At 35.8% G+C, this 27,500-nt stretch overlaps 1 protein-coding gene across 12 annotated transcripts in view; it reads left to right on the top strand.

Moving 5' to 3' along the window:
- The window catches only part of mtd (mustard), a 933,126-nt gene that overhangs the window by 695,088 nt on the left and 210,538 nt on the right, over positions 1 to 27,500 (top strand). For 11 of the 12 annotated variants that reach the window (XM_068366640.1, XM_068366639.1, XM_068366633.1 and 8 more), the window contains one exon: positions 7,715 to 7,806. In XM_068366640.1, the coding sequence (XP_068222741.1) occupies positions 7,715 to 7,806 (92 nt within the window). Of the gene's footprint in view, positions 1 to 1,499; positions 2,381 to 7,714; positions 7,807 to 27,500 lie in introns of those variants that run through there. The other variant, XM_068366637.1, reaches the window with a different exon arrangement.

Below are 27,500 nucleotides of genomic sequence, written 5' to 3'. Positions count from 1 at the left end.
CGAGAGATGTGTGTGTGTGTGACTTCCCCTGCTCGCTACGTGCTTATCTCTCTCTCTCTCTCTCTCTCTCTCTCTCTCTCTCTCTCTCTCTCTCTCTCTCTCTCTCTCTCTCGTTTCCTACGTCTTCTAGTCCTACTCGATACTCCGGAAACCCCTAGTCACCCAGTGTTCTATGTGACCCGTGTCTGCAGCAATGTTGGTGTCGCACGCAACCTGTATACTTTGCAGTTGTCGTTTGTGGATTGAAAAGTTGTATCTCGCCCTTTCCTTTTTAACCTCGTGATGTCGAAATGTCATGACATTTGGGATGAATGATGATGCAGTCGAAGGTTTTTTTTTCTTGACAGTGTTTAGTGTTTCGTCATTCATAACATTTGAATGAGATGCCGTCTTTATCTGAAGAAACGAGCTGAAAAGGCTTTTGCGTGATTAAAATTCATATCTCTATGCAATAAGTATTTATTGTTCATACATCTATTGATTTTGAAAATAGACTACCCTAGACTGAATTTAAGAATGTTAAAGTAGAAAATGGGGAATGCGATCGTTACCTAGAAAATGAAAAAGAACTATATTTTATGTTCAATACAATATATGCTAACTTTGCCATACGCTGTGCATGATTAGTGCCCATTGGATTTCACTGATACAGTTGGATGCTTTACAAACGCTTATTCTTCAAATAATCAAAAGAATGGGGATTAACTCTCTTACGGGTTAATTTCAACTAAGTACTCTATGAGTAACGATAGATCTTTGTTTAACGTGAAAGGCTGGTGGCCTGAAAAGGAATAGATCTTATTCCCTTCCCGAAGTTGATAAGTTGTATTCGAATGGCGCGTCTTATGAGGAATTTTCAGCCGCACTTTGAGTCTATGTCTCCCCAGATACACCGCTGTTTCCTTATCTCTTCCTCGCAGTTTGCAGTGTCATTAACTTCGTAATTAGAAGAGGCTTTGAGCAGACGGAGGAAGAATGGGGGAGAGTTTGTGTGTGAGAGAGTGAGAGCGGGAGAAGGAAAATGTAGGGGCAGTCCTGGAAGGGTACTTTGGATGTACAAAGACTGGCTTCGCATTTACGTGTTGCAAAAGCCACTCGGTGGTAAATAAAGTCTCTAGAAACATTGCATCCCGACATGCGAGTCCTTCAGTGTGTTTTGATTGCTCCTATTAATGCTCATAATACATGGTTCGAAATCTTTTACGCTAAATGTTTACCTGTCTGTCTGATAGTCAGGCTTGCTCACATATATATCACAAAAAATTTGCTTTGGAACTCATCGTGTAGAGCTTCTTTTAGTGTGAATATAAATGTGTAAGAAATATTAAAGCGTGTATCTCAGTCACTTCATAGCATCCTTCAATAAGTCGGAATACTGGCAATAAGGGCTGAAATATAAGTGATGTATCTGAACTGATTTAGAGAAAATGAACTTTGTATAGAAAACGCATTGTCTGATACTATAGTGCTCTTGAGAATAAAATTTTAAAAGCCTGAGCTAAAAGTTAGGCGTTTGCCTTAATAATGGCTAGTTATAGAAGTTGGTTCTTGACTCACTTGGTGAAGAATTGTGACAGCACTTCACCCAAACCAAAATATCCCCCTGTTTACCCCCAGCGAAAAGATAAACCCAAAATAGTGACTCATGCGAAGAGGCATTCGGCCCCAGAAAGCTCAGTTAGGAAAGATTCATTTGCTGACAGTGACGTGCTACGATTTGGGGTTTCAGATGCCATCACATCCGACGATGTCATTGGCGACGAAGTTGAGGGTATTGGAACTGATGAACCCCCAAGCAAAATCTTCTACCACAAAGTCAGAGGGTGCAGTGGCCTTTCTCATGTCGGTAGAGAAACCCAACGCTGCCTCTCCCTTGACGCCCCAACGGATTTCTCATCCTCAGATGAATTCTGCTTCGAGATATTTTCGGTGAAGAGAGGAAAGTCTGTTTCTTCAGATGGAAAGGACGATGAAGGGTTTCTCTCTGGCAGCCTCTCCCCTGACCTCATCCTGTCACAAAATCCTTCTAAAATGGATGTTTTCTCCCAGGAAGTGGGGATGAAGGCACACTCGGAGAAATCACAAAGTTTGGGAAATGCAACTTCAGAAAAATCAACAGGTTTTAAAAATGCAACATCAGAGCAATCAACATGTTCGAAAAATGCAACTTCAGAGGAAATAACAGATTCAACGCAATTCAGTCAAAATTCCGATGATTGGAGCATCCTCTTTTGTGGGGGCAACACCTCCCCCAATGAAGGGACAAAGAATGGCGGTGATGAAGAAATAGAATTCAGCATTTCAGAAAAGTTGAAGAAAACATTAACGTCCAGAGAGAGTTTTAAAGCAGCTCGTGTCATCGCTTATAGTGTACAGAATAGTTAAGTTTTATTTTTCTATTCTACTCGGAATTGAAGATTTTTTTTTACACGATCAGTTTGCATTGGTAGGGCCTTTATTCTTTCACTTGTTTACTTATTATTGACGTATTGTTAAACCGCTGTGGTTATTTTTCAAATTTTGGTTTCATCCCATTCACCCGCCCTTCTTGTATATATAAATATATATATATATATATATATATAAATAAATATATATATATATATATATATATATATATATATATATATGTATATATATATATATATTAGGTTTTTAGTCATGAATGCCTATGGTTACCATTTTACCAATTGTGGTACTAAGAAATATTCGAAATATTCAACTTTTTTTTTTTCATAAATTACAAATGTAGAAATGATTTTAAGCGTTATTCTTTCATGACGTAAAAGAAACAAGCAAGGAAGCGTTAGCATGATTATTTATATATATATATGTATATATATATATGTATATATATATATATATATGTGTGTGTGTGTGTGTGTATACATATATATATACATATATATATATATATATATATATATATATATATATATATATGTATATATATATATATATATATATATATTATATATATATATATATATATATACTAACTTGATGTACTTTTTTTTTCATTTTACGCATTGATTACTATCATGTTATTTCTAGTACTTGTTAGAATCATCAAGGGCAGCCTATACAGTACATGCCCAACATTTTGATGATAGTTTTACATATATGGCTTACATTTTTTGTCCAGTATAGATGTCTAATCAATGTTAGAAGAATCGCTAACTAATTCAATTCCTTGTTAGATTTTAAATAGTAATCCTTGAATTATATATTGACAAATAACTTTTTTTTTCAAATGTCAGAATTCCTCGTATATTGATTTCGTTTCACCTGCTGCGTCCATGTCAACCACCGTCTTACCAGTCATACATAAGGAAGATCAAAACTTAAAGTTTGTAACTTATTCGCACGTCAACTCGCTACAAGTTGCGGTTGAAGATATTTTTGTAAATATTACTCTCCCATCGTACTGTGTGTGAAAGCTTCACTAACTTTATACTCTGTTGCGGCAACTCGGCTGATTATAGGTCTTACACGTTTTACCTGACCTTACTTGAGAGCGTTTCTCTTTTCTTTACCTACAACTAAACGAACTACCATTAACAGAAACTAGCTCCCCTTAATCGACAAAGCAACGAACAGTTAACAGAATCAAATTTCCTAATTGTAATTGTACAATTCCCAGCCAGGTGTTCCCTTATTAACTACTATAGTATTCACTCTAAATCAAAGAACACCCATTTCTGAAACCCAAATAAGTTAAATTATGCAATAGCTTGTCCATAACCGAGGTACAGTTGGGCGCAGGAATTCCTGGCACACCTCGTTCTGAGGAAGTGCACCTTACTGCGTGTCGAGTTCCTGTGTGTAGCCCCGCCCACTCCCTCTGCCATCTCTCCATACACTAGTTTTGTGGTAACTTGCCTTGCAGTAAGGGTGTGATAAGGTGCACTTCTTCGGAGCGAGGTGTGCCAGGAATTCCTGTGTCCAACTGTAATATAGTCCGTCCTCTAATAATCAAAATCAAGGTCTTTTTCCCCCAGACCGTTAGTTCCTCCTCCGTGGCTGTCACTTCTAGAACAGTAATTTCAAGAAAAAGAGATATATACCTCTTTATCAATATGGAATTCCGCCTGATGAAAAATTTTCTTTTCTGACACAACTAAAGCCTTGCTCTTTTCCATGTTTTCTTCCAAGAATAGACAGTTTTTGTAAGTCCTTCTCTTAGAATTCCCTATTTTTGCCGAGTCATCCTGATGGTATTAGAATGGAAGCCGATTCTTCATAAAAGGTTACTTATGTCATTCTCAATCATATATACCACAGACATTGGGATTATTCATTCCATTAAAAGGCGTATTAGGCCGATTTCAATTCCTTTGTTTTTAAGATCTATGGCAAGGAAATGTACATGAAAAGGTGAATTGGGTTTGTTGGATCATGTCAAATCAGACTTCATAATAGAAAACGGCTACTTGTTGAAATTAGCTTCAGTTTTGTATGATGTTCCACTAGGCATAAAATTGAAACTGGGTCTCTTAAACATCGCGAGGTGACATCAAATGTAATATGCATCTTTTATTTGTAGAATTAGTCATTATTCAGTGGTAGGACTCGACCCTTTTACCAGTATTAAGTTCAGGTATCGAATATAGAATGGTTATCTCTTAATACTAGGGTCCACAGGTAGACTTGTCGGCTTCCAGTAATTGGCGGTAAGTATTTGCATCCCATAGCTCTTGATCGAAGATTATGATACCTACCCATAAGAGGTTACAATTCAAATACTATGGCTAATCGTAAGCAAGGTAGAGGCTTCGATTATACTGGCTGTGAAATTTATTATCCGTTGCAAAGAAAGTTAAGCTTCAGTTTTGTAAGGTGATAGAGGGGTAGTATGATAGATACATGCAACTGGTTTAAATTTTGATAACTTTCATGCCGTTAATCATCAATTTCATGACTTTATCTCTCTCTCTCTCTCTCTCTCTCTCTCTCTCTCTCTCTCTCTCTCTCTCTCTCTCTGCAACTGACTTAAATTCAGTTTTCATCTATTGTTAACGTACCCTTTGGAAACCATCTTCTGAATCCAGATTGAAAATCCTTGTTTTAAAATCTTGTCGCAATTCAACTCCTAGTAAGGGAGCGATTTTGAAATGAATTGCACGATATAGTTTATCACTTAACACATAGTAACATTTTCTAAAGGTTGTGCAGGAGGTCTCCCTGTATCCTGATTCTCTTTCCTAGACAGTAAATGTCCGTGAATGCTCAACATGTGCGGTTAATATAATTGTTGTCTAAACGAACTGTCTCGAAGAGTTATGTTCATGCAGAAACATCTCATAGCGGGTCATACAGAATGTCATGATATGAGATTAGAATAGGTTATTACTTGTTTATATCGTCCTCGGATCCTAGGGGGAACATCCTCCTAGAACGGCTTCGCAGTTGCGCGAAAATAGAGAATATATTCAAGGGTTATAGTCCTCAGAAAATTACATTGTCTCTTGCACTCCTACGAAATCTGAAACATCCTGAAAGTCTGTCATCACATTGTTTAAATTTTGACATATATTTCACTTTTCATATTCTTGGTAATACCAGACAAAATGTTGGATGCTTTGTACTCTAATACTACAAAAAATACTACTACCATTGGTTTTGCTACTACGAAAAATAATATTGCAGTGTGTTATTCGCAGGCTAATGTCCTTAGCGGTTGGGAATCCTCTATTTCGGAAGTTTTACGTATGGTACAGTTATTATTATTTATTATTATTATTATTATTATTATTATTATTATTGCTTACTTACTTACTAAGCTTCAACTCTAGGTGGAAAAGCAGGATGCTAAAAGCCCATGGGCTCCAACAGGGAAAATTGCCCAGTGAGGAAAGGAAACAGTAACAACATAAAAATGAATATTTCCTATGTAAACTATAAAAACTTTAGCAAAACAAGAGAAAGAGAAATAAGATAGAATAGTGTGCCCGAGTTAGGTAATAACTACTTACTGAATTTGGAAAAAAAATGTTATTTGATGCTGATTATTATGATTATGCCACAAAGGGTTGATATAGGTGTAAGCTTAAAATCTGATGCTAAATAAATCACTGACCAAAATACTCGAATTGTAATTTTTCTTTAGGTTGATAATGAAACTTTTTGATGCGGGCTGTTGTCAGAAAACCTTATGAGAGCATATGCATTATATCCTTATTTGCATTAGGAATCTTTCCGTCACCCATAGTTCCTGAGCTCGGAAATAATAGCAAATTAGACGCTTCTCTGTTATGTATGGTAAGCAGCTAGGAGAGGGACACTCCAAAATTAAATCATTGTTCTCTAGTGTTGTGTAGTACCATATCCTCTGTACCATGGTCTTCCACTCTCTTGGGTTAGAGTTCTCTTGCTTGAGGGTACACCCCGGCGCACACTTCTATCTGTTTCCTTATTTTCCTTTCGTCACTTGGCTATTTTCTCGGTTGGAGCTCTTGGGTGCAAAATTGCATCCTGCTTACCTAATAATAATAATAATAATAGTAATAATAATAATAATCATCATCATCATCATGATAATAATAATAATAATAATAATAATAATAATAATAATGATAATAATAACTGTATTTTGTAGAAATATCAGCATTAAAACCAAGTCTCGCTTAGGTTTTTTCGCTCTTATTGATATGTAACTAGTTTTTTTGGCAGTTCTTAAAGATGGTAATGTTCGAATTGAATCGCCATATTAGTTTCCTAATATACCAATTCGTCTGCATTATTCAGTCATGAATTTTTCTTTACATAGACATTCTTTAATGCTCATAATACATTTTTACTAAACTGTAAGAAAAAAAAAAATGATCTCGTGCCAGCAGACAAGCTGATTACAGTCACTCTCATAATAATAGTTCCAGTCAAACTGCTGGACAGATGTAGTTCGCGTGATCTAAGCTGACTATTATTGGTGTACAAAAAATTTATTCCATCTTGGATTTTTTGTATTGGACGATTGCATAATTTGTTTTGGGGGATAGGGAGGGTAACGCATTGATTTAGGTGACATTTTGAAAGTTTAGTTTTCCTATCTTGGGCCTATGGTGTTGCAAATTTTTAAAAGAGATATAGCACAGTATCACTTCACACATGTTATTGGAATATAATAATTGTAATGTTTTAGAAAGCAGTAAGTTTATGTCAAACTGAGGTTACTGTGCAACTTCTCTATATAAGAATAGCGGAGTAGCCAAGGGCTTTGAACACTCAGGAAGGAGTGATCTCGCAAGGCGAGATTTTTTCACGTTTTGTGCATAGAAAAAATACCGATGTGACGCTAAGAGGGTTTTAACATATCAATTTAGGTCTCTTGGCAGTGATTGGATTGATCGAAGTTTTGAATTTAGCTATTGTGGGGAATATGTTCTTCCTAGCTTGTTTGTAGGTAGTATTTAGAGGCCCACTGGCATTGTATGGGACTCCTAAGTTACATTTAGTAAACAAAGTCTTAACTGGATAAAAGTTTTGTCTTTCATGAAATTAGGATATTACTCGATGAAAAGGCTACTATCAACTCAAGATATTTAGAATGAATTGTAAAATTAGATAGGTTTCTCTCTCATCTTGCATGACAAAGTTATGATTAAATATTAATTTGTTTTGTTTTCATAATCCTAATTAGCTCATTGAATGAAAGATTTTAATTGTTTCTCATTGTTAACAGCAAATTCACTGACTGTTTATTCGCTCTTTTCAGAACCTGTAGATGGCAGTAAGGAGAATATCTCGCCTAGTGAGAAGAAAATGGGAGGAAGGAGTCAGCCCAACCCTCCATCAATGACGTATACGGTGAGTAGCATACATTTGATTTAGAAAAACCATGACTACTGATTGAGCGATTGACACGCACCTTTTTTTATTGTGTAGATCGTACTTGTAATTCATTGTGTAATGCCGTAGGTAGATAACACAGTTGTTAACAGCATCGTGTTAGAGGGCACTAAACGAGCAACAGTCTTTTGCTATTGATTCACTACTTAACGGCAGAATTACCCCTTCGTGTTGATTTTATGAGACAGAGTAGAGTCAGGATTTGTGTTCAGGCTTGGAAGGTAAGTCAATGCCCTTAAATGTGTCACGCCACAAAGAAAGAAACTCAAAACAAGTAGGCAAAAATCTTTTCCGTAGAGGATAAGAAATAATTCTTCAGCTTGCGTGATTTGTCATGACTTGGGGATTTAGCAAGTTACTTGGACGCAGGAAAACGTAGGCTTTTCTCCACGCTGGAGAACAGCAACCGAAAAAAGCACCTCGCCATAGAGAGTAGATATATAGACCTTGGAGTAGATGATGTTAGGGCTTAGCTGTTTATTACGGAGGATGTAAAGTTTTTGGATCAATCATACCAAAAAGGTAAAGTAAAGTAAGGGGGAAAACATTCCAGACGTATTAATAAAGTCGATGCTTCTGAGCCGGATAGAAGTAGAATACCTAAACGTTCGAAGCAGATTGAATGTTTTTATTTTTACGCATTTTCTTAGACAAGACGAGGGAATGTTAGCATTTGGAATACATTAAGAGATGTATTCTTTCATATTAAACTGAATTGACTAAGGCTCTTAAAGAATAAATAGGGAGAAATTGGTGGGCTTCTAAGACTGTTTACTCTCTTTTAATGATTTTTTAAGGAAGAAAAAACAAAATGTAGATTGGAAAATGGTTTTGGGATAGAGCATGAAAAGTAAGAGACGATAAACAGGGGAAAAAGGAAATTGCCATGGGCATTTCTTTCCATCTACCCCCAAGCTTTGGAAGTTTCCCCTTGCTTTTTTTTTTTTCCTAATATGTTCCATCTTTCAAAAAGGCTGGGGTATTACTTCCTTAATGTTAGACCTAGCTATTTTTTCTTTCTCTTTTTCTTATGTCAGTCTTGTGAGAGATAAACACCTTTATAGTGCCAGTCCCGTCGGACTCTGCTATTGGAAGATAGAATAAAGGTAGAGCAATTTTCCTTATTTTTTGACATTGGTCTTAATTAGTGTAGCACGTAACGTATTTATTGTAGTTGTTTATGGATGCCATTTTATGCTCAAAAAAAAAAAATTTTTTTTCACCACTAATTTTCTGTTTAAAGAAAATTTACCATACATACCATATTGGCGCACTTTTAAGCCCATGCAATCATGTATATTACAAATAAGCAGATTGTAAAATAGAACATCTGTATGAGGAAAATTCCCTGTAATGTAATAACGATGTAATTGCGTGTTGCTCTTAGAGAGGACGACCATAAAAGATATTCAGTTGCGCGAGATTCTTCTTCTTCCTCTTGGTGTAAGTCTTACTGTCCTCTCCAATCATGCGTTATTTTATTTAAATTTGCATCACTTTCAGTGGGTCTTATATTGTGCATACCTTAAAAAAAGGTTATTTTAGGAATTATTCCATTTCAGAATAAGTAGTGATAGGTATGCAAAGTATTTTAATCCATTAAGCGTATTGCATACTCACATATAGCTCTTGTCCATACCGCCACTTCTAGTCTCAATGTTCACTTCCTCTCTCCCCAAGCCCTGTCTACGTTTGCTCCCTCCCTTCGTCTCTTTTGGTGCAGTTTGTCAAAATTTTCCGGTGCTTTTGACATGGAAGTGACATCATTTCCCTTGGCAGACTCTCCCTCTGCATTGCAAGTCATAATTTTTTTTTTCTCTCTCTCTCTCTCTCTCTCTCTCTCTCTCTCTCTCTCTCTCTCTCTCTCTCTCTCTCTCTTTCTCTCTCGGCTTGTATTACAATACTGTTAGACACCTATTCAAGTCTGGTGGTGTAATTGAAATTTCATGTAAGAATTTTTACATCTAAATTTCAATAATTTTCAGGAAATCCTAATATATTTCCTATTTTAATATGTCTATAGGTAATAATGATGACAGACTTATTTTATATGACTAATTCAACTTTGGAATTCTCCCTTAAGTTTTCCAAACGTCTTTCAACTTTTTTTTTTCCTTTAAGAGGCCGGTCTATCGCTTCCCTAGTGATTAACTCAACACTTCTTCCTTTCTGCTACGTTTTCATGTCTTCCCCAAGTCTAAGTTATAAAGGAGCAATGAGTTGCGTGTTTGCTTCAAATATATTTTTCAAGACTTAGTTAACCTGGCCGTTTGAGGTGTAGACTCATGTTTCGGCTTCATTTTTGGAGCGACCTGATTTGGGTAAACACCTATTTGGTGATTTTATATATATATATATATATATATATATATATATATATATGTATATATATATATATATATATATATATATATATATATATATGTATATATATATATATATATATATGTGTGTGTGTGTGTATGTGTGTAATGTATTTGTGTATTCCCATACATATTTACTGCATAGACTGGTTGGTGCCAAAAGGTATTAATTTCATGGTTCATAGAAAGTTTTTTGGATTTGTTTGTTAGCTTCTAATAGCGTGACGTGATGCTTTCATATATTTTTTCTTTTAAGAGTAGAATCGTCTAGATCCTGAAACACTCAAATTCCATTTTCCAGATTGAATGAAAGGGAGCATAGATAATTTTTTACCCAATAGGAATGGTAATTTAAACCAAGTGAAAATTGCCTGTAAATCCATTTGTATAAGAAAATAGACAAATTGACTTCCTGCGATCCTTTCCCTAGAGAGTCTGTTACGTGAAGAATGGCTCCATGATCCCTTGTCCATTAATCAGGCGCTGGCCTCGTTCATGACCTTCGCCAATCTTACATAAAATCCCGGGGACAATATACTCTTGGGTGGGGAGTGACATGATATTGCCTCTCCTTGATTACAAAAAAAAAAAAAAAAAAAAAAAGGAGGGAAAAAGGTTGGTTTGATGTGCAATAACTTTCGTGGAGTGCCTTCGTCCTCACTTGATGAATTTGTTAAGAGGAGCTAAATGAACAAAATGCGTTCGAGGGAAACGGCAGTTACTTATCATTGGCGTTTTGTATTCACTCGTGTTTTGTCTCTATTCCCCTTTTTTTGGCTTATTGCGTTGTTCCTTCCTTTTGTAAGATGTAAAGAGATCATTGTTTGGCCATTTTAATCTGTTGGACCCGTTGGACTTTTATCATCCTGCTTTTTCAACTAGGGTTGTAGCTTAGCTAATAATAATAATAATAATAATAATAATAATAATAATAATAAGAAGAAGAAGAAGAAGAAGAAGAAGAAGAAGAAGAAGAAGAAGAAGAAGAAGAAGAAGAAGAAGAAGAAGAAGAAGAAGAAGAAGAAGAAGAAGAAGAAGAATTTGATAAAACAACCTTTTTCTCGATACACATTAACAATTGACGTAATATAAAGGGTAATGCATTTGAAATCAATATGCAATGTAAATATACACATATTCTTATGGCTATATATATATATATATATATATATATATATATATATATATATATATTATGGCTGGGGAATTACATAAACTCCCTAGCTCCTAACTCACCTGTTTATTTTTACATAAATCTGTTACACTTGAATAATACCCGAGCTCTGAGAATATATGCAACTCCCAGACGGCAATATATATAAACACTGAATATCCAAGGGTCTCTTACGTTACTCAAAACCAAAAATGGGTGATTACTTTATAAGAACTATTAAAAACCCAACCTCTTACTTCGGTTCTTAGTCGGAATCGAGAGAAATACTGAGAGAAATATTGGTGATTGAAATAATACACATTTTACAAAAATAAATATATTCTATAAAAGTTACAACAGTAATTCGCAAGAATTAACACCAACAAAGATTAATTTATCTATATACTAAATCTGAATTAAACCTCAGACTAAGACAAAAGAAAGACACTTTGAAAAATTATACAATCACTAGTTTCGCTGGAAATAAATTTTATAAGAATATTTAATTTTGACAATTAATGAAAAGAGTGAACACTTTAACACTCTAATGATTAAACACTAAATGAAATTTACATATATGTAACTGTTACACTTATAGTCCGTGGGCTGAGGGGGCTCACCTTGCACCCCCCCTTAAAATTGACAAAAGTGCATTTAGGTTGTAGCTTTTGATCCATATTTTCATTTTTTTAATGTCCCATTGAAAAAATAGGGACTCGTTACCACTACTGGGCCACTTCCTTCAATGACATCATCGAATTTTGCTGCTGCCAATTTTGGGGTAGGGGAAATCAAATTAGACATAACTCCGGACTGAATGGTCAGAGAAAGATAAATGACATATCAAAATGTTTGCTTTGGGCCTCTCTAACAGATAAAATAGACAATTTGCCATTATGTTTAATAATTAGGTCACCAGAGGTCAAAAGGTCACCAAATTTGGGGTCAAGTGAAAATTTTAGGCACCTCTATAAATGTAACCTCAGGACCAGCCAGACCAATATCTGATGACATTTTCTGCCTTATTTCATCTCTAGAGACCTCAAGAAATAGAATGATACCCATTAAGTGTACTTATTGGCCAAATCATGGAAATGAGATGTTATGTAAAAAGGTCAATTTTCAAATTTGTCGTTTTTTAGCCTCAAAATCATATAAACTGATAAAGCTCATAACTCTTCTTACAGAGGGGCTACTGAAATTATTTTGGTATGTTTTCCCAGGTTTTGGGGTCAGAGAATCCCAAAAAAGCATTCTCAACAATGTCAACTAATTACATCATGCTGAAATTGAAGATGGCCGCCACTCTGAACGCCGTAATTTTGACTTGGCTATACTGTAACTCCATCATGAATGCAGCAAGAGAGATAATATTCGTGTCCTCACCCAGTTTCTTGAGATCCAGCATCCAATAAAGGCAGTCTCAACAAGTCTGTCAGTAAATTTGGGGAAAGTCACATAAATCAACAACATAAATGCTTTATTTGAAGGTTACGAAAATCATGAATGAAATATATAAAACTGTACATGAATGTACAATATACTCATATGTTGCAAGACCTCATTGGGAAAATTCACAATGTGTTGCTTTGGACTACAGAAAAAAGTCAACCTATGCAAGGTATAAAGTTTGATAGTCTACTTGGGTACCTTTGGGTCCACTTTTGATTAATGGAAAGGCAATTATTGGAAATATCTTGTGATACAAGGGAGGTCCTTGGTCCTTCGACCCTGAAATCTACCATCTTGTTACTTGAAACTTTCTTAGTCCAAGTCAGACCCACTATCATCACTTTCATAGTTATCATCAAAATTTCCATCACTTTCATTGTTTTCATCTAGGCTTTCATCATCAGACGTCTCATCATCGTCCATCGTCTCAAGTATATCAGCCATACTTGTAGGAAGTGCAGTTCCCTTGAACCAACAGGGATCTAGATTTCCATCCTTCAATATCCAACCATGATCCACAGCTGGATGAGGAACCTCAGGTTTGGGATAATGGGTATGCTTCCATATAGCAACCTGATATGCTCATTTAGACACCCCTGGTGGCTGAAGAGATGAAAGATCAACATTCTTCTTTGAATCCTGCTACTGCCCACTGCACTTTAACTCGAGTATTTGGTATCGAAGCTGATCAACCTCCTTTGTCTTAGTTTTGGCAGAATACATGGTGCCGGTGAAATCCTCAAGAGCATGGAATATTTCATCGGTTACTTCCCATGACTCCCCAGGCAACTGAAGACTTCTTGATACTATGGGCATTTCTGTAAAATTCGCAGCGGTTTTAACTTGACAATTCCTTTAAAGGAACTGGTCATATCGCATTTACTGAATGCATGCTGACCAAGGAGAGAGGCACAGTAAGTCGGTGGGAACCCTTTCAATAGTTCTGCGACATGTATGAATTACCTTCTATTCCCAGTGCCAGTATCAAAAAGGAGTTGCACACCTAAGTTTGGAGCATAATACAGAAGTATGAATAAGTCACTGTCTGGACTTTGAACCCAAACAAATTTGTATCTTTCATCCTTGGCATAGGTTGAATAGAGAATGACATGTGAATCAGTCTCTTCCTGGGTTGAGTCAAGAGATTCAATTTGAAATGCAGTGATCTTCTCATTGTCTGCCTTGAGTTCGTACGCCTTTCCCTTACAAACTAAGATAAGCTTCTTCTCTACCTTTGGTATATTCTCCTCCGTGCACCAAACTCTCAAGAGTAATTCAATGAGCTGAGTTTTATTGTCGTCATTACTCAAGATCTCTTTCCAGTTATCTGGTCGCCTTGTGTTTTCTCCACTAACCAAACGTTTTTCTCCTGAGCCAAGATTTGATCTCTCCAGGGATTTTATTGAATTGGGCATGTAATCAGAGAGTGTTTAAATGAACATATCAGGAGGTGAACTATCAGGTTGCGATATGGAAATGTGCCTATTATCCCAAACCTAAGGTCCTTCATCCAGCTGTGGATCATGGTTGGATAATGAAGGATGGAAATCTAGAACCCTGTTGGTTCAAGGAAACTGCACTTCTACAAGTATACAAGGTACCTAGAGGTGATGCTACAGATGGTGACTATGGGGGGGCGAAAGCAGCAGAGATAGCAGGCATCGTGATACCCGTTCATCACAGATCCAGAAGAGTGAGAAAGCCGCTAGGAAGATCAAGCAAAGAACGCATTCATTACAGAGAGACTGAAGAAGAATGATGACTTCTTTGCTCCATTGCCCAAACAGAGGCTGAAGACTTTCGCTGTCATTGGCAAGAAAGCACTTGTGAAAATCTCAAGTAATAAAACAGTGGAATACAAACAGCAGGGGAATGTCACATTTAAGTTGTTGGTCAAGTCTCAAAACCACAAATTGAATGTCCAAGAACTTCTACGATACCCACTCATGCCTGTGCTATCATCACTTGAGACACCAGATGGGTATCTTCTGAAGACAGACAAGACCAAGGCATTCCACCACTTAGTGAAAGACACGAATGATTCCGCTATTCCTCCTGACAAAGATACCATGAATGTAGAAGATGGAAATACCGTGTTTCACTCAATAAAGGAAATGCCAAAAACATTCAAATAGATATGTCAAAACATCTTGTCTGTCTCTACATCTGGGAAATCCAGCGTGATTTTTAGCACTGACACTTCCATGCCCAATTCAATAAAATCCCTGGAGAGAGCAAATCTTGGCTCAGGAGAAAAACGTTAGGTTAGTGGAGAAAACACAAGGCGACCAGATAACTGGAAAGAGATCTTGAGTAATGAAGACAATAAAACTCAGCTCATTGAATTACTCTTGAGGGTTTGGTGCACGGAGGAGAATATACCGAAGGTAGAGAAGAAGCAGCTTATCTTAGTTTGTAAGGGCAAGGCGTACAAACTCAGGGCAGACAATGAGAAGATCACTGCATTTCAAATTGTATCTCTTGACTCAACCCAGGAAGAGACTGATTTACGTGTCATTCTCTATTCAACCTATGTCAAGGATGAAGGATACAAATTTGTTCGGGTTCGAAGTCCAGACAGTGACATATTCTTCATACTTCTGTATTATGCTCCAAACTTAGGTGTGCAACTCCTTTTTGATACTGGCACTGGGAATAGAAGGCGATTCATAGATGTCACAGAACTATCGAAAGGGTTCACACCAACTTACTGTGCCTCTCTCCTTGGTCTGCATGCATTCAGTAGATGCAATATGACCAGTGCCTTTAAAGGAATTGTCAAGTTAAAACTGCTGCGAATTTTACAGAAATGCCCAAAGTACCAAGAAGTCTTTCATTGCTTAAGGGAGTCATGGGGGTAACCAATGAAATATTCCTTGCTCTTGATAATTTCACCTGCACCATGTATTCTGCCAAAACTAAGACAAAGGAGGTTGACCAGCTTCGATACCAAATGCTCGAGTTAAAGTGCAGTGGGCAGTCGCTGGATTCAAAGAAGAATGTTGATCTTTCATCTCTTCAGCCACCAAGGGTGTCTAAATGGGCATATCAAGAGGTGAACTATCAGGTTGCTATATGGAAGCGTGCCCATTATCCCAAACCTGAGGTCCCTCATCCAGCTGTGGATCATGGTTGGATATTGAAGGATGGAAATCTAGATCCCTGCACTTCCTACAAGTATGGCTGATATACTTGAGACGATGGACGATGATGAGACGTCTGATGATGAAAGCCTAGATGAAAACAATGAAAGTGATGGAAATTTTGATGATGACTATGAAAGTGATGATAGTGGGTCTGACTTGGACTAAAAAAGTTTCAAGTAACAAGATGGTAGATTTCAGGGTCGAAGGACCAAGGACCTCCCTTGTATCACAAGATATTTCCAATGATTGCCTTTCCATTAATCAAAAGTGGACCCAAAGGTACCCAAGTAGACTATCAAACTTTATACCTTGCATAGGTTGACTTTTTTCTGTAGTCCAAAGCAACACATTGTGAATTTTCCCAATGAGGTCTTGCAACATATGAGTATATTGTACATTCATGTACAGTTTTATTTATTTCATTCATGATTTTCGTAACCTTCAAATAAAGCATTTATGTTGTTGATTTATGTGACTTTCCCCAAATTTACTGACAGACTTGTTGAGACTGCCTTTATTGGATGCTGGATCTCAAGAAACTGGGTGAGGACACGAATATTATCTCTCTTGCTGCATTCATGATGGAGTTACAGTATAGCCAAGTCAAAATTACGGCGTCCAGAGTGGCGACCATCTTGAATTTCAGCATGATGTAATTAGTTGACATTGTTGAGAATGCTTTTTTGGGATTCTCTGACCCCAAAACCTGGGAAAACATACCAAAATAATTTCAGTAGCCCCTCTGTAAGAAGAGTTATGAGCTTTATCAGTTTATATGATTTTGAGGCTAAAAAACGACAAATTTGAAAATTGACCTTTTTACATAACATCTCATTTCCATGATTTGGCCAATAAGTACACTTAATGGGTATCATTCTATTTCTTGAGGTCTCTAGAGATGAAATAAGGCAGAAAATGTTATCAGATATTGGTCTGGCTGGTCCTGAGGTTACATTTATGGAGGTGCCTAAAATTTTCACTTGACCCCAAATTTGGTGACCTTTTGACCTCTGGTGACCTAATTATTAAACATAATGGCAAATTGTCTATTTTATCTGTTAGAGAGGCCCAAAGCAAACATTTTGATATGTCATTTATCTTTCTCTGACCATTCAGTCCGGAGTTATGTATAATTTGATTTCCCCTACCCCAAAATTGGCAGCAGCAAAATTCTATGATGTCATCGAAGAAAGTGGCCCAGTAGTGGTAGTGAGTCCCTATTTTTTTAATGGGAACATTAAAAAAATGAAAATATGGATCAAAAGCTACAACCTAAATGCACTTTTGTCAATTTTAAGGGGGGGTGCAAGGTGAGCCCACTCAGCCCACGGACTATTACGTCTTTTGGTTCACAAGGTTCAGAACAGTTAAGCAAAATTTTTTAATGCACTTCACTGTTTAACTTAAATCTTACAGGGGCAGATACAAAATCTATGTTAAAGTACTCACATTTACACACTTCACTCGAATTAACATAAAAAAAAATCACCAACGTTTAAACAACACTATACACGATATACATTAAGTAAAACACTTATTCACGTTTGAGAGGACACACTTGAGAAGAGAGAAGCCAGGCGAACTTTGGCTCTTTCAAACGGATAGGCTGGGTCTCTTCTGCTGCTTATGCATTCCTTGGGTCTATATGTATTGATTTAATACTTCTAAAATTTTCTAATAGATCACATCGTGGCGGGATGGGGGCCAAGGCTCTAGTGGCGTAAAGTTGCCAACATAGTAAATTGAAAAATTTGTACTAACCTTGCTTGTGAGGCAACCCTCTCTCAGCTAACTCCGTCCACCTATCTCTCGTGACAATAGAAAAATAAAAAAGAGTAAATCTGATTCAAAAATGTTCATGCACTTTCTAACCAGGTGGAGACATAAAGATGACTTAATCCCTCGAGTGTGTGATACAGCATACCTAAATGAGATTACTTAAGACTTCATAACAACTACATGAAATAAAAAGTTAATTCTTTAAAATAACGTAAATCTGCATACACTGAATTGAATGAAAATACAATTAAATGAATGACGGAAGCCTCATGGAATTAACATAGATTTACTTGAACCTACAAGAGTTGAACTCACCTTTTTAAGCTGGCTATACATCTCTTAAAGACACAAATAAAATGCATGAATAACATATTTACTTTTATGCTAGACCAGCTTCGTCAGAATATATATATATATATATATATATATATATATATATATATATATATATATATATATATACAGTATATATATATATATATATATATATATATATATACACAGTATATATATATATATATATATATAAGTGTGTGTGTGTATGTATGTATGTATATGTGTATTTACATGTATATATACACATTATTATCATTAGCTAAGCAACAACCTTAGTTGGAAAAGCAGGATGCTATGAGCCCAAGATTTCCGACAGGAAAAAATCAGTCTAGTGAGGAAAAGAAATAAATAAACTATATTAGAAATAATGAATAAAGAATATAGAATATCTCAAGACAAGTAACAACGTTAAAATAAATTTGTCATATATAAGCTTAGAAGAGAGACTTATATTAGAAGTTCTACCGATTCAACTGACTGATTAGTATTCTTATTACACAATCTAGTCGCAGCTGGAACAAAACTTCTAGAATACTATATTGTATTGAGCTTAATGGTGAAGAGTATATTAATAATGAGAGGTTGCTTCTCCTTATTAACTGACAAAGTTGGTAAGGGACAAGACTTAAAATCGTCATCTTTACCCAGGATTTGTTTGTTTGCCGCAAACTCTGACCAAAAGAAAAACCAATGATTTATATAATATAGATACAGTATATATATATATATATATATATATATATATATATATATATATATATATATATACGTGTGTGCGCGTGTTTGTTTGTTTGTTTGTTTGTTTGTTATAGATATCTAGTTGAATAAATAGACGTTCATATTTGAACACATATGATAATACGATATGCTTCAAGCTTCAATGGCTCTCGCAATTAGTATTGGAAAAAAATCCTTGATATAAAATAGATCTTGTGGATATCAAAATCCACTAAAATTATTTACCATGCTTCTGATATAGGCTTGCCCATGTCATTAAGCCCAACGGTCATCAAGAAGTGCTCCACGAAGTGGGTCACCTTAGCATTGACATGTCCAGTGCTAGTGAGCTGATGGGAATAGAGGTCGTTTACCCCTTTGCCCTGAGCAATTAAGAGATCGTTGATAATGTAGGAATTCATATGAGGTGTTGCGTGCACAGTACTTAGTGGGTCTGGAAGGGACAACGGCTGACCAATTCCACCGTTCGTGTTTGTGGCGTTTATGGTTTTGAAATCTTACTTGATTATTTCTTTCAGATTTTGATTAGAAACATTTGATTATTTTTGGATAATTTATGTAAACTTTTACTTTATATTGCTTATGACATGAGGATTTTGGTTGCATTTTCTTTAAGATTCATATTGGAGATTTTTAGTTATTTTTGGTTAATTTAGGTGAACTTTCACTTTTTTATATTGTTTATGACATGAGTATTTTTGTGGCTTTGAAGATTATATGATTGAAGTTCATTAGTTAAAGACACAAATACATGAACAAGTATGTGTCCATTTATATGTATAAGTTTTAATATGAGGCAGATTAAAAAAAAGAAAAAAAACGAATCAAATATAGCAAGGTCATTACATGTAAATTTAGTATCTCTATATACTGTATGTCTTGGGGAAACTAATCTTAGGCCTCGTCATTATTTTACCTTTTACGATCTTGGTATTAATCGTGACATCTAATATACTTTCCGAATGAGCATATTTATGATGTTTTTAAAGATGTTGCTTTAAGATTTGATAAAAGAAAACTACGTTTATTCACAGTTCTTCGCCAGCTTTAAGATCCATTGTGTTGGTGTTTTATGCCTAACACAATTTTATTTTGTGGTTACCTGGATTTTTTTTTTTAGGATGGCTTTGGTTGTTAATCCTTAACAGAATAGCGGGAGTTCGGAATAAAACTAAGCACGAGGAAAGCTTTTCTCAACCAACATTCAGATAGTGACACGTACATATGCATGTTCCGCGTTGCTGAGATGTTATCTCGACGTGTTAATGGCCCTTGTATGCCATATATTTTTTTTTAATTAAAAAGTATCATAAATTTTAGTTATATTAGAAATGAAATCTTAGCATTGTTTAGAATATAACTTTTAAAGTTATGTAACAGAATGGTAGTGAAGATGTTGGTGCGTTATGATTCAAGAGTGTGAGAGAGGAAAAAATCTAAGAAATTCTGGCCCTCCTGTTGTTGTTATTTCACGCCCTGTGATCTCGGTGAGCCAGCTGGCTGAACCTCAGCATAAGGCATGAGGCTGTAAAAAAGATGGAATGGAGGCCTACGTAAAAATGGAAAACCAAATAATAAGGGCCGCCTGTGGGATGGAAAATGGTAAAGGCAAATATATCGGGTGTACTAAAAGTATTAGTTAGGGTTGTGGCAGCCGATGTGGTAACGTCCTTGACTGGTAAACTCAAGACTGGGGTTCGAGTCCTACTCTTACTCGTTAGTTCCTTTGGTCGCTGTAACCGTACCATCTTTGTGAGCTAAGGATGAAGGTGTTGGGGGAGCCTATATGTCTATCTGCTGAGTCATCAGCAGTCATTGCGTGGCCCTCCTAGGTCCTAGCTTGGGTGGAGAGGGGGTTTGGGCGCTGATCAAATGTATATATGGTGAGTCTCTAGGGCATTGACCTGCTTGATAGGGCAGTGTCACTGTCCCTTACCTCTGCCATTCACGAGTGGCCTTTAAGTGGAGTTAGGATCCTTTGAAGTGTAGATAAAGAAATTTTACGTTTTTATCTTTATTCTTCTCACGTTAAATTGAGTGTCTTATCCGATAGTCCTAAGACGATAGTAATTTTTCGTTTAACTATTCCCACGTAATTCGGGAATATCTGAACTGTGCCAAGTGGTAGCTAAAATCGTTTGATTTACTCATGTTGTCGTGAAGTCCTTGAGACCCTCTCAGTTATAAGCAAAGGGAAAATGTGTGAGGTTAAAGTAGGTGGTGAAGTAAGGAAGGTTTTGGAAAGTAAATTGACTTTCCGAAAGGGAGTTTCCAGATGGTGAAAAGCGAGGCTCTCCCAGATATATTTTAAAAATTGCGTTACAGAATTTTAATTTTCAGGAAACGTTTCGAGGTAACCTGTAACCATTCTCTCTCTCTCTCTCTCTCTCTCTCTCTCTCTCTCTCTCTCTCTCTCTCTCTCTCTCTCTCTCTCTCGTTAGTATTATGTTTGATATTCAAAGAGTTTAAATATTTTTAGTTTTCACTTTTACTGATTAGGCGCCACTTGCATTGGTACTCAGACCGCATTTCTTTTATCCCACTCTGCCTGGTAATATGCCGGACTGGGGTTCGAATCCTGCTCAAGCTCGGTAGTTTCTTGAAGTCACGTAGTATCGGCAAACTCACCCTAAGGACGGGGTGTTTGATGGAGTTTATAAGTCTATCTGCGTGGATGGAGATGGGGTTTGAGCGCTGATCATATGTATATATGGTCAGTCTCTAACGCACTGTCACTGTTCCTTGCCACTGGCATTCATGCGCAGCCTTTAAACCTTTAAATAAACCTGCTAACTTGCGCAACCGTAGCTTTCTGTGAACAATAGCTTATGTAACAGCAACAGCAAATAAAATTTCGAAACATTAGGTTGAAAAATGGGCTTTTAGTTGCATTCAAAATACATAATAATCTCCTAATCAGTCTCATATCCCTTCCATGGCCTTCAGTCATACTAGTTGGAAACAACATACATCTCAAATTACGTATTACAAGTAAATCAAATGCTGTTGAATGCAAACTTTAATCATAAATAAAGAAATGCCATCTTTGAGATTGAAGAGTACTTTATGTTTTATTAGCAATATTTTAAGGAAATAATTACGACTAGAAAAAATGTATGACTAGTGTGAGTTTTGTATGGAAGACAGCAGCACCAACTTGTATTCGTGCATGCTGTAGAAAGGTATATAATGTCTTTTTTTATGGATTAAGACGTCCATAAAAGGTGTATGGGACTGCCATGTTATTTTATGAGAGAGCTGAAGAAAACCTTTTTAGGAGTATCCCTGACGTCTTCTCTGTTTATACCTTTTGTTTTATGTTTGTGTTTTAGATCCTCTACCATTGAATCTGGAAAATGTGGTTAAACGAAACAAATGCTATTTTCTCTTACACCTGCATGTATATTACCTCCTTGAGCTGGTGGAATATGAAACATGCTTTTTTTATTATAAGACTGGATAACCTCTGACGGGTGGAGAGAGAGAGAGAGAGAGAGAGAGAGCAGGTGTTTTATGGTGAGAATGGGTTCTCTTACCGGCAATGCTGTTAAAGGCATTCTTTGTTTCTTTGTGCTGTATTCTTATCTTATCGCACCATTGTTCTACACATTGGAGTGCTGTATCGTTTGCTGTTCTAAGAACAGGTGAGCCCTAGAGGGCAGCTACGCAAGATGTGATTCATTGTTGTATGTTGTTATTACATATGGCTCCAGGTTTGATGCTTTTGCCCAAAGTAGCAAAAACCCCTGGCCAGCTCTGGTACCAGATTCACGGATCTTTTCTTGTCTGTATAAGAGTTGTACTGTAGCTATCCAGATGTACACTCCAGTAAAGGTTTTCGCTTTCTTCCTACTGTTGTTGTCTAGTCTTCATTAATATGAAGATTTTCAAGTAATTCATTTTATATTGTCGGCATAGCAGAAGTAAATATGATTTATTTTAGATAGGACAAAATGAATGGCATCTCTCGCTCTCTCTCTATAGGACAAAATGAATGGCTCTCTCTCTCTCTCTCTCTCTCTCTCTCTCTCTCTCTCTCTCTCTCTCTCTCTCTCTCTCTCTCTCCAGCGCGTAAAAGTATACAACATATGAACGAAATGTCAGTAAAATTCGTCTCTTTTATAGAGACATATTAATATGTTGGTGGTGTATAATTTGATTTGAATATATATACATATATATATATATATATATATATATATATATATATATATATATATATACAGTATGTATATATATATATATATACAGTATGTATATATATATATATATATATATATATATATATATTACTGAGAATCTGTCGGTTTTCCCTATGCCTAAATTGTGCAAATCTTGATAACAATTGGAAAATATCAATATCGATACTATTTCCTGCACTAATGCCAACAAGCTGTTCTCATCAGATACATTATCATTGTGGAGATTTAATGTTATCACCATTTTCGTTTTACGAATTCATGGATGGACACCGCTCTTTAAACGAAAGCTTCCGGGATAGAACACATCCCGTAAATAAAATAGGAAAGAGATTTTGCTGTTGGGAGGAAAGGGTGTATGTGTGTTTATGTACGTTCGTATCTGCATGTGTATGTGCTATGTGCTCGGCAGGAAGCCGTAATATCATAGGAGGAAATTACTCCTCCCTCTCTCCCTCTCTCTCTCTCTCTCTCTCTCTCTCTCTCTCTCTCTCTCTCTCTCTCTCTCTCTCTCTCTCTCTCTCTCTACTCCAAAGCCCCGGATAGGCTTAGTGGAATATCTGCAGGCGGCAAGGCTAGGACCGTTTAGGTAGATTACGGGAGTTTTGTTTTATCATATTTTGGTCAAAATAATTTTCCCTCTGAAATGAAATCATTTAATGGGATCTGGGATGGTTGATTTGCTTCTTTGTGGGTTTGCGTATTGGTGCGATGATTTTGATATCCTCGATGTTGACAAAATTAGTCATTATTCTTAATTCAAACATACTTATTCTCTTTCTCTATTTTAGACATTTCATTTTGCGTTCTCTATTTTAGACGTTCCATTTCCTTTCTCTATTTTTTTAATTTCACTTTCTTTCTCTATTTTAGAAATTTAATTTTCTTTCGCTATTTTAGACATTTCATTTTCTTTCTTTATTTTAGACATTTTGTTTTCTTTCTCAATTTTAGACATTTCATTTTCTTTCTCTATTTTAGAAATTTAATTTTCTTTCCCTATTTTAGACATCTCATTTTCTTTCTCTATTTTAGAAATTTAAATTTCTTTTTCCATTTAGAAAATGTCATTAACTTTAATAACGTACTTTAAGTGATATTTTGCACCGAACGAGCCTAAAAGAGAACTGTTTATAGACTATAATCTCACGGACCGCAGGCATTGGACCGCATAAAACGGCTTAAGTAGCAAGTGACTTAGCAGGCGACTGTCGTGATTAGTCTATTTTTAGCAGTATGCCCGATGTAATGACCAAACTTTACTAGTAATTGGGAATATTTCAACCCTCCCCTGGTGATTAGTTCGTGGGTGCACCCCAACACCGTATTGCTCGTTGCTGTTCGAAGTGTTATGGTGTTTGCCTCCTATCCCTTTCCTCCTATCCCCTACTTCCCATCCCCTATCCCCCACCCCTGTGCCCAGGAACCATCTCTGAAAAGTCACATACCCACTTATTCACTTTTCATCCGAGTCTGGTTCAATCAGTTGGTATTGTCAATACTCATCCTCCCCTATATAATTATGAGAAATGTTTCTGCTTATATATGTATATATATACATATATATATATATATATATATATATATATATATATATATATATATACAGTATATATATATATATATATATATATATATATATATGTATGTATGTATATATATGAATACAAATACATACATACAAATATATATATATATATATATATATATATATATATATATATATATATATATATATATATATATATATATATAGAGTTTGTGTGTGTGTGTGTTTCCTGTCACGCTCAACAGCAGGGAGAAGAGGGAGTAGTCATACCCTGGTGAGAGGGATACCCTAAGAAGAGCACTTGGAAACCACAATCTCCCAGAAATTGCCGAACCAGCGAAAGGCGAAGGGGTGGGAAGGGTTGAATTTGTGTGTGCATATCTATCTAAATATATAGACGTCATTTTTGACGGCTCACGTACACTAGTCAATGAATCGATCATGCTTGAGTTTGGAGAAGTAGTGGGATCTCAATATGATTCATAAAAAAACATTTTGATAAATCAGACTTATAGTTTGAAATCACCTTTGTTATTAACATTTCTTCTATTCCTTCATTCCCTATCTGTAATCCCAATCAAAGATGTTTCATTGTTTTCATATCCCGAGTAGCTGACATATCTCCATGTATTTTTTTAATTTCATGAATTTTGTTTTTATATTGCCTACTTATACTTTTTTAGGTTTTGCACTCATGGATGTTTTTATGTTTTAACAAGTATACAGCTAAACTTAAATCGCCTGAATAATATTTTCCTAATAAAAAGTTAATCCAATTCATTGATACCTCGTAAATTTGATGTTGCCCTCTTCTTTATCTCTTGTGTACTCGAACCTAATTTGGGAAATCTGATAGCGATACTATTTAGAAGTAATAATTATTAAAATTCTCTTAAAAATTCGGCAAGTTATTATGTTCCCCCTTTGAATATTATTTTACTGTTACCCTGTTTGTTTGAAAAAGTTGCTTGGATAAGGATGGCTTAATTTTCATAATCTGTAAAGGATGATATGATACATTTTTTTATACCGAGAGCTACAAAGGTTCTGAAATAAAATGGAACCAAAATAAAGAAACCCAACGGACATAAGGGTCGATTTTGTCTCTCTGGGGTTAAGGCCAATTCTTTTGTTTTTCCTTTTAGGTGTTTTTCATTGATTTTGGACTTGTTAAATTCCTCAAGTTGCCCGTGCCATGAGTCCTGAGATGATAAAGTATTGATGGAGTTATGATATTGACAGATTTACATTAAAACTAGATATATATATATATATATATATATGTATATATATATATATATATATATATATATATATATATATACAGTATATATATATATATATATATATATATATATATATATACAGTATATATATATATATATATATATTATATATATACATATATATATATATATATATATATATATAGAGAGAGAGAGAGAGAGAGAGAGAGGAGAGAGAGAGAGAGAGAGAGAGAGAGAGAGAGAGAGAGAGAGAGAGAGAGAGAGAGAGAGACCATAAACAGACGCGAGTGAAAGGATATTCTGAGGCCTTTGTTCTGTAGTGAGCTAGTTACGGCTGATGATATATATATATATATATATATATATATATATATATATATATATATATATATCCTGAGGAATGAAAGACGTCAGGAAGTCCTACAGAAATTTCCCTTTATTTGTAATGCACCGGGAAATTTCCTCCGCCATCTTCACACGAGGGGAACATTCCCTTCCGCAGCACGTTGCCAGGATCTCGTATATGACATTGCGTCTTGAATTATACTCGGAGGTCGGAAAGAGAGGGAGAAGGGTCTATTTGTGGGGCTGATGCTTTAGTACTCGGGATGCTGTGCTGTCTTGCTCCTTTCATAGATCTGGTTCAAACCGCTGCTGCCTTTAATCCAGTTGTTTCGAGGGTTTGGCCTTTGGTAGAAAGGGGTTTATTTTAGTCATCGGTTTTTCTAATGTTGTTATTCAGATTCAAGAAGAGGTGTTGCTGCTTATCTGCTCATTTTATCCCTCAAGAACGTTTGCTTCTGCTTTTTTGCTATTTTATTTATCGAAACATTTTTACTGCTGCTTTTCTGCTCATTTTATTTCTCAAGAATGTTTGGGGCTGCTTTCTAATAATTTTATTTCCCAAGAACGTTTGCTGCTGCCTTTCTGCTCATTTTATTTCTCAAGAATGTTTGGGGCTGCTTTCTAATAATTTTATTTCCCAAGAACGTTTGCTGCTGCCTTTCTGCTCATTTTATTTCTCAAGAATGTTTGGGGCAGCTTTTCTGCTCATTTTATTTCTCAAGAATGTTTGGGGCAGCTTTTCTGCTCATTTTATTTCTCAAGAATGTTTGGGGCTGCTTTTCTATTAATTTTATTTCTCAAGAACGTTTGCTGCTACTTTTCTGCTTATTTTATATCTCAAGAGGGTTTGTGGCAACTTTTCTGCTCATTTTATTTCTCAAGAACGTTTATTGATGCGTTTTTGTTCATTTTATTTCTCAAGAACGTGTGCTGCTGCTTTTCTGCTCATTTTATTTCTCAAGAAGGTTTGTGGCAGATTTTCTGCTAATTTTTTTATTTTCAAGAACGTTTACTGATGCTTTTCGGTTCATTTTATTTCTCCAGAACGTTTGCTGCTGCTTTTCTGCTCATTTTATTTCTCAAGAACGTTTACTGATGCTTTTCTGTTCATTTTATTTCTCAAGAATGTTTGGGGCTGCTTTCTAATAATTCTATTTCCCAAGAACGTTTGCTGCTGCCTTTCTGCTCATTTTATTTCTCAAGAATGTTTGGGGCAGCTTTTCTGCTCATTTTATTTCTCAAGAATGTTTGGGGCAGCTTTTCTGCTCATTTTATTTCTCAAGAATGTTTGGGGCAGCTTTTCTGCTCATTTTATTTCTCAAGAATGTTTGGGGCAGCTTTTCTG

Source organism: Palaemon carinicauda, chromosome 44 (genome assembly GCF_036898095.1).
Source record: "Palaemon carinicauda isolate YSFRI2023 chromosome 44, ASM3689809v2, whole genome shotgun sequence".
Taxonomy (NCBI): domain Eukaryota; kingdom Metazoa; phylum Arthropoda; class Malacostraca; order Decapoda; family Palaemonidae; genus Palaemon; species Palaemon carinicauda.
Note: the sequence above shows the minus strand (reverse complement) of the source record. Positions and strands in the feature narration are given on the sequence as shown.